The sequence below is a fragment of the Meleagris gallopavo genome, chromosome 13 (assembly GCF_000146605.3).
Source record: "Meleagris gallopavo isolate NT-WF06-2002-E0010 breed Aviagen turkey brand Nicholas breeding stock chromosome 13, Turkey_5.1, whole genome shotgun sequence".
In the NCBI taxonomy this organism is placed as follows: Eukaryota; Metazoa; Chordata; class Aves; order Galliformes; family Phasianidae; genus Meleagris; species Meleagris gallopavo.
Window position 1 is genome coordinate 7,954,097 of NC_015023.2, and position 8,959 is coordinate 7,963,055.

Genomic DNA, 8,959 nt, shown 5'->3' on the forward strand with positions numbered 1-8,959 from the left:
CCCCACAATGAAGAATTGCTACCCCCTTCTTTTGGCAGTTTTGAATTTTCACTATTGCTAAGACACTGCATGAAGGGCCAAAAATCAGAATACTATTTGGGAAAATACGTAACCAGCACAATCCAAATGGTACTTGTAAAATTGTGTATTACATGTAACACTGCTTCTAATCATGGGGTTATTTCGCACGTACAAACTTATATTTCATTGGTAAACTTCTTGGTAAAAAAACAAAACAACACAGTTGTTTTACTGTACAAGCAAGCAACAGAACTATATCAAAATATACAGTTTTGCCTTTATTTTTAAATTTATCCCTTTGTAAAGCTTTTTCAATGACTCCTACTAGTACCTGTATCTGTTTTCTCTTAACACTTGCCTTTTCTTGGATCGCAAATGCTGTAACAAGGGTCAATTGAAATCTCAGTCAGTTCAGAACTTCTGTAAATGTGAATCTGGGCCTCTACTGTGTCACAGTAATAGCAGCTTAAAAAGAAGGAGGAATCAGATCACACATCAAATATTAGACAGATTTTATATAGTAAAGGGTTCTAAGGTTTTGGACTTAAACAGATGCCTTATGCCCTGTTACTGTGGTTTCTAGGAATAATTTGTCTTCCTTACTATTCAAAGTGCTTTTTTTTTTAGTGGGTAACTCAGCATAACATATGAAGTGATATCCCAATAATGATTTGGGGTAATATTTAATATTTAGTCAGATTTAAATCTGCAGAGAAGTTTAAACTCAAAAGGAGTTCAAAACTATCTATACTTAATTTACCATTATTAACTGGTAACTCCAGGAGGTTTTATGACATAAAACACAAATAGAAATCTACACAAACAAAGCAAACAAACAATTTTTACATGAAGTATGCAGTGTTGAAAGGTCTTTTCAGTGGCACTTATGACAGTTTGTCTCTTCTGAGTCTTGGGGCAACTACTCCTCATTTTGGGACTTCTAATTCTGCAGAGGGAGCCCAAAACTTTGCAAGGTGTAAACTAAATAGATCTACATGGTGCCAAGTAGCATGAGATAAGACCATTTTTGGTTTGATTTTCCCTTACTGCTGTCAAAGAGAACAGGTCACAGTGAGAGGAAAAAAAACCCACTACCAGTCCTATCTCAACTCAGATTTTAACATGATATACAAGATGTCTTTAGAAAACAAAACAAAACCTGAAAACAAGTAATAGAAACCAATGTAAACTTCCTAAACTAACTCAGCTGAGGTAACAGGTAGCCAGTTTAATTGGCTGATTGGGAAAAATTTATCTTCTTTTAAACACACTTGTACCTGAATTGGAAACAGCAGTGCATCACAACACTAGAGCATTTTCATGTAATTAAAGCAATGGATGGTGATGTAGATTCTACAGCTTTCATGACATTCATTAGCTGCCCAAATTATTGCTGAGTTTTGATCTGTAAATTATAAGTGTCAAGGAGGCTGTAAAACTATATTCAAATTAAATCAATAATATGCATAAAGTATTCTGTGTTCACTGCAAATATATTAAATATACAGCTCTTTCTTGAGCATTATTTTCATAAAATTAACCCCCCAACAAAATTATAATGCCTTTTGTTGTAATTTTACACCATTGTGTATTTGATAGTACATACAAGTTCAGAAACTTATGAACTTCAGGAAATATTACATGCAAAACGTCTCTGAAAGCAGTTTGCACTTCTAAACAAATACTGAAATGTTCGGTCAGTAAATCATCGATGCACTCAACACTGGGTTATTTACAATGAAATAATTAAAGAATAAATTCAAAATCAGTTCATAATTTAAGTGCAGAGTCTGGGGTCAGTCTTCATCACTAGAATCTGAATCCTCAGATGAAGACGATGTACTATCAGATCCAGATGAAGCATCTGCTTTCTCTGAACCTTCATCTGTGCTGTTTTCATTGTGAGAGCTTGGCTCTGTTCCCCCTTTGTCTTCCTGATCTCTAACCCGAGAATTTTCCTCCTTTTCTTCCGTAGGCTTGGCTGAGCCTGTGTCATTACTTTCACTGTTCTGTACATCAAAAATATTAGACTGAGACAAAGCTGGGATATGAAGATTAAGGCCTGGAGTGAGAAGCATCCCTGGATAAAGTATGTTGGACAAAAGTAATGGGTTAAGAGAGAGAGGATTGGCAGCTGCAGCAGCAGAGGATGTTGAAGGAGAGCTTGAAACAGAGTTTTCACCACCAGTATCTGCATTTTGGTCTTCTGTCCTTTCTTTCTTTATATCCGCCTCTTTCAAATCACTTCCCTTTTTATCCTCTGAAATAGATTCTGTAGACTTTGTCAGAAGTCCTCCCATGCCCAGCAAGTTTGGTAATCCAGCCATCCCTGACAGCAGCATGGGGAACATGGCAGCCATGTTCTTAGCTTCTCCTCCAGTAGTTAAGCCAGCTGGCATTCCCATCAATCCTGCCGTTACTTGCAGTGACTGCAGGTTTTGCAGGTTTTGTTGTAAGGCCTGAAGACTAGACAGATCCACTCCCGGAAGCAATCCATTGGTGAGCAGAGGGTTAACTGATACACTTGCAGCAGTGGCAGCAGCTGCAGCTGCTGTTGCCTTAGCAATCTCACTTTTGGGGCGCCTTCCCCTCCGGCTTACTTCTTCCCGCACAACAGGCCCGGTGAGAATACGGTCAAACATACCTTCTGGAAGAAATCCCTGCAAGAGATGCAGTGTGAATTTGTAATTTGAAAGTGTAAGGTCGTAGAAGTTAAAGAAAAACAGCCAACAGAAACAAACACAAAAGCCAAGCATACGCTAACAGTGTCAAAGAATTTTCTTGTGCGTTAGCAAAGCAGCTTCATCTCTAGACTGGGATTGGAGGTGGCTCTGTGCTGTCACCAACATTTAAAGTCCCAGTTCAACAGTGAGGAGTACACACTGCTTACTCATCACCTGAGGATTATGTCCAGATCAAATCACAAATAGCTAATCAGAGGAGCAATCTTAGGTTAAGATCTAAAGCGTGGCGTTGCTTTGCAGTACGATCACGTTCCAATCATCTCTTTTGCCACTGTTTCGTTAAAAAAGTGCTTGTTTCTGCTTAATGTCTTCATACTTCACCTTATCCATTAACTTAAGAATGAACAATAGAGACTCAAGTGCAATTCTATTAAAATGAAATTCAGACAGCTTCTTTTTAGGATTGCATAGTATTTACCTCACCTCTGTATGCCCCCCTTATGTAAGCACTGCATAAACATGTATTATTTCCTCTGTGGCAGTTTTCCATATTTGTCCCTAACAATTGATTGAAAATGAAAAATGAATACAGTAACAGATTTGTTTATATGTCTATGGGTGCATGGCTTAAGACTTAACATTCAGGTGCACGGGTATTTGATCTAGCCAAACATGCAGAAATTCTGTCCGTAAATGCACACATTTCTGTAAGCTCTATGTTAACCATGGTCTGAATGTAACACTGTGCATGTACAAATATGCGTAGGAGCTCACATCTGCCTACAAACGTGAGACACTTAGATGCACTTTTTTCAAGCATCCGGGAAAAAGCCATTCACTGAATACATCTTGATTCTAGCAAGAAACTTAGGTAGAACAACCAAGCAGTGTGCTGCTCTTACCACTAACCACTGATAATCCATACAGAAGGAATGCATGGGCAAAACTGAAGTTGTTGTACAGACCTACTCCTAACAACATATTACATATTAACCTTGGTCCCTCCCACTGGAATCCCAGCATTAGTTTCTAGCTAATAATACAATCTCTAGGAAGAGTGAAATGCTAAGAAGGAAATAGCTGTATGGCGATATTAATTTCTTAAAAGTAAATCAGCTAAAAAGTGAAAGTACGTATTTAAAATCGTATTTATCTTCTTGTCTCTAAGAATAAGAAACTATTCTGCGAGCCAAATACCTTTCTCAAAACTTTCAAAGTAACCTTTAAGAGATTAAAATGTCACAGCATTATAGCACCTTCAACTAAACCTCTGATCTCTAATTTAGGGTTAACAGTTACTGTCCCTTCTCTTCCTCCTACTCACAGCTGTGCAAGCACACTATTTTCGGGAGCCAAGGTGGCTGAAAAAATCTAACACTGACTCATACTCCACATTTAACAGAATTTAATATCAGAAGTGAAAGCCTTGCCTTCCCCCACCATGTCACAGATATCTCGTTCTGCAAATACTCACAGACTGTTTTACAATTTCTCCCCATTCAGGAGCCACTCCATACTCCGGATTTTCTTTCAAGAACCTGCACAAATCCTTCAGAGGAGGAGCAAATGCACCCCCCACCTGAGAAACAGAAGACAGAAGTCAATAAATACTTCTCTTTTGAAAAGGAAGAAAGGCAAGAATCCTAACTGACACTGTTTCGTTTTTTTTCTTTTTACATAAAATAGAATACACAGTCTTAATTAAAATTATCAATGTAGCATTTAATTGATTTCTGTTGGTTTATGCAAAGTAGAGTATTGAAGATTTTGGTGATGCAGACAAGTTGGAGGCAGCTTATAACTGAGGAAACTGAGAATAAAAACGTAACAGAGAGGAAGTGTTTCGCCTAAGGTGTGGAAATCTATTAGAACAAAAAGCCAGCATGAAAACAGACTCTTACAGCAAGCTAAGATCAAATCCTTCATTTATTCACCATCAACTCTGAAGATTCCTCAGGGCACAGCTTACTATAGAAAAGTCAAGTGTCTATTTTTCAAGAGACTAGCTCCTGTACAGGTTCCTTTTCAGAGCAACTATCTCAATGCACTGAAGAGATTAAAGACTCAAATTCTGCCTCGCTTTCCTCTACAGGTGCCAAAGCTTCTGACCTTAACAGCAGCATAAAAAACAATCTGCTTTTCTTGCAACTACTCTCTGAGAGAAAAACAAGCTAGCTGCATAACAGGAGAAAATGCTCCAGATGTCAATGCAACACCTCAGACTCTCACTGGACTGCTCCTCTAGGATTACCATTGACATTCAAAGATACCATCCCACATGTTTCTCTACATTTCTTCCATAAACAGCAATGTTCTATATGCTTTTCTTGAATATGGCCTTTCAGCCTCTCTGAAATCCTATTTTCAAATGAATTATGCCATTCCCAAACTTTAATCACCTATTTGAAAACTTGTATTAAGCACCTGACTTTCTATTTTCCACTGTTAAAATTTTAGACAAAAATCCTCATCCTGCTTTTGTTCCCTGTTAAGCTACTATTTAGCCTGGCAGTCTGATTTACAGGGAATATATATATACTGGTCACCCATAAAGGCTGAATGGCAGAGAGAACTAAAAAGAAAAATACAAAATAATCCAATGCACAGGATTTAGGTAATTTGAAGGGACAGGTTTCTATGAAGGATGGACTACTAATATATTAATCATATCAAGTAGTAGTAATGTCAAAATAAGATAATGTGCCCAAAATTAAGAATGTGTGAAACTCCTTATTAGAACATACACAAACTATAATAATTTCTTTCAAATTTAAAATAGGGTCCTTTTTAAAAGCATGCTAATTTCTGCTCATCTTGAAGCAAATTAAGATTATGCGGAAAATAAGAATTCTCTCTGAAAAAGTTGCTGTAACAAGTCCAATAGTTAAATTGGATCAGTAAAGTACAGAAGAGTCATTTTTAACACTGAAGAATGAATTTCAGGGCCATATCAATAAGTGGGCATGCCTCTGTATTAATCAATGGCACAAACACTGCAATGTATGATGTGCTCAACTTGTGCTGAATGTAAATCACAAAGTAAGTCCCTAACAGTATCACATATGTTTTGAGTTATAAAATGCTTGCTAGAAGATTGTAATTGACTTCCTTGTTTCGCAAGAAAGCCGTACCCAAAACCTTGCAGTCGTACGCATTATTACACTTGCTAAAATATTAAGAGTTTGTCATTTCAGGTAACTTTTCATTTGGAAAACATATGACTGGGAACAGTTAATATGAATACCTTTCTTGCATTTCTTCTATTTATGAGCTGGACACGTTCTTCACCAGTCAAACTATTAACATCTAGTTTATTAGGGTTTCGACAACGGTGTCGTTTTTGTTTGGGCCTCCCTTCATGCAGCTGCATCCTCTGTTATAAAGGAATAAAAAGGCAATTATTTTTCTGATATAGTTGCTTTTAAAACAGTAAAGTGGCTTTCAGAAATATTTTTGTTTCAGAGCTTTGTCCAACAGAGAATGTAATAAATAATACTTCCTTGTGTTCTGTGCCACGTTAACCAAGTTTTAATTAAGAAATAACATGGGAAAGTCATACTCACAACACCACTATTGTACCACTGTAATGTAGGTAATGAGATTCTTCAAACAAATTCTCTTTTGTATCACTATGTTGTAATGTTATTTTCAGCTCCTATATTTTCTAATTAATTAATCATTTTCACTATAACAGGAGACTTTTTAGATATTTTTGAAATCCTATGTAAAACTAGACAAGGATCAAATGTTTTTGCTTAGTATTACTTTTCTTAGCAATTATATTTGTTATGTATTTGGCAAAAATCAAATTGTTCAAGAAAAAAAAAAACCCTTACTCCTTCCTAATCAATAAAGAAGAGCAAAGAAATAAAGAATAATTCCATGCAAAATGCATTATCAACTTAAATACATTTTATGAGATACATTTTGCTATTAGTTGAAGTTGATCTGAAAGTATACTCACAGGAATACAAGCTCCTAAATCTTCAACATAGCCAGGATGTTCCTTCAGCCACCTTTCTAAATCTTTCTTTTTGGGAGCATCATCACCTGCCAGCCTCGTTCCGTCTTTTAGGTTAATAACAGGAACTGGACTCTCTGCATCAAGCATGCCTTGAGACTGCGTGTAATTGAGTGCTGGGTTTATCCCAGCAGCAACTTGACACGAGTTAATACCTGGATTTACCTGGGGAAATTCAAAACAAGGCTCTAAACGTTCCATAGAAAACAATCACAATTACTTCATGTATGATACAATGAAGGCCAGAGTCCTGCAGATCATTAAACAACCTGAAGGACTCAAAGACTAATCATGTGCATGAAGATAGCTCCCTTTAAGTCCCTCTAAGACCAGATCCTGCCACAGGAAAGGATATAGAAAGTGTTGCTATGCCATACACTGAGTTTCTAATAATATGCTGCTAATTACAGCTTAACAATACTATTTTTAAAAAGATTCTCATTATGTGCTATTTCTTTTACATTTATTACATTTAGCAAAACTCTACCAATTCTTACTTGTGTAGCAATAGACAAAATTCACAACTATTTCAGAAAAAAACAGCTGAATAATGACCTCTTTGTTGAATGTTGACAGTTACGTGCAGTTAAGGAATTAACAGTTATCTGGATCTTGTTTTTGGATAAAGATTTAACTTTACTTACATGATTGGGCTGCTTATTTCTGTTTACAAAGAGGACATCAACTCCTTCCACGTTCTTCCTTCTCCCTCTTCTCTTTTTGAGTACAGGTTGACTATCAACTATCACTCCATTGGCGCTGGCGGTTAAGTGACTGGAAGTACCTAACCAAATTACACAGCAAAATTTATGTCAGATGCTTAAGTTATTTCTAATGATAAGCATATTAGAATAATAAAAGAAAATGAAATTGATACAGTACTGGGGCAGATAATTTCTGCATGTAATATATAAAAAACTGCAAATAGCAGGATGATATTTTTAGAGACGTTTTCATATGCATATGTATGCTAACTCAATGAATTACAGCCATTTGATCAGAATCTGACCTAGAGGAAAAAACCAGCACAAATGCTACAGATATTTTAATCCAAATTTTAACTGCTCGATTCAAGCTCATTTTATACTGATAATGTAAATTTACTGTTGCTTATTACGAAAATAACTTCTGTAAGCCAAATAATTTGTTCCAGACTACTGCCTTCAACTTTTTCATTACATGAGACACAAGAAACCATATGAAGAGTGCAAAACAAATAACAGAGGCATAAGCCTGGAACTTTACAGCTTCACTTCCAAACTAGACACAGTATGTTCTGACTGTAACTGATTACTTACAGCATACAGTGATGTGCTTTGCAATAATTAAGGTCTTCTTACAGGAGGACTTATACATAATGGCATCTTTCAAATAAATGAACGTCACAAAAACTGACTGTGAAAGTACTCATGGTCCAATTCCACGCTCCATCTTAGGTGCCTAGACTCCTTAACATATTGCACAGAATTGCTCTAAACTGTAGTTTAAATACATTTCACAGCCAGCATCTCTCTCCACTGCCTATACATGCAGATCAACAGAAGAGCAGAGAACTGAAGATTTACTACTGATCCTTATACCCTTCTGACATTCTGGGAATTCACAGTACATACCTGATTCAGGAAGCGATTTTGGGAAGTTGACAAGGCTGATTTCTGAAGCATTCTGGAGATCACGTAGCCGAGCCAGGTATTGCTGCTGTCCCAGTGCACCCTCCTCGCTTTCAAATGGCCTTTTCTGAGACAGTCCCTGCTTCTGAAAAGTCAATTTCAAACCACCTTCCTGTTAAATAAATCCCAGGGTTAGAAGTGTCTCTTCTGAAGCAGAAATGACTACTTCATAATCAGGATTCTCACAAACAAATGGTTACTCCAGAGGAGTTGAGGAAGAAGAAAAGCCATATACCAGGCCTTAAAACTAGTCCTACTTCTCCTCCACACGATGGAAGCTGACCAGAAACTTCATGGAATTGCCTATAAACTTTAGATTACCTGCCCACTTAACTGAAAAAAATACAGACGCTGAACTCTCTAAATAAGCATCAAATTCAATTACAAGGGGAAGTTTCTTGTATTATGTGCTATCAACAGGTCACAAAATATAGGTTTAAAAAAAAAAAAATGTTTGAAGCATCTAGCCTGCATTTTAAAGTGCAAAATCTACTTGTAAACTTCCATGAAAAAGAGAAAGTGCTTGCTGAATAGGATATTCATGTTAAAATGAAATGTTAAAA

At 36.6% G+C, this 8,959-nt stretch overlaps 1 protein-coding gene across 1 annotated transcript in view; it reads right to left on the reverse strand.

Annotated features, from left to right (window-relative positions):
• LOC104913015 (chromodomain-helicase-DNA-binding protein 9-like) overlaps positions 1-8,959 on the reverse strand; it is a 9,246-nt gene continuing 287 nt past the window's right edge. Inside the window, exons 2-7 of the mRNA XM_019619683.1 lie at positions 8,340-8,508; positions 7,371-7,510; positions 6,670-6,891; positions 5,950-6,078; positions 4,180-4,284; positions 1-2,681 (exon numbers count right to left, since the gene is read on the reverse strand). Coding sequence (XP_019475228.1) covers positions 1,818-2,681; positions 4,180-4,284; positions 5,950-6,078; positions 6,670-6,891; positions 7,371-7,510; positions 8,340-8,508 — 1,629 coding nt within the window. The 3' untranslated portion in view covers positions 1-1,817. The remainder of the gene's footprint in view (positions 2,682-4,179; positions 4,285-5,949; positions 6,079-6,669; positions 6,892-7,370; positions 7,511-8,339; positions 8,509-8,959) is intronic.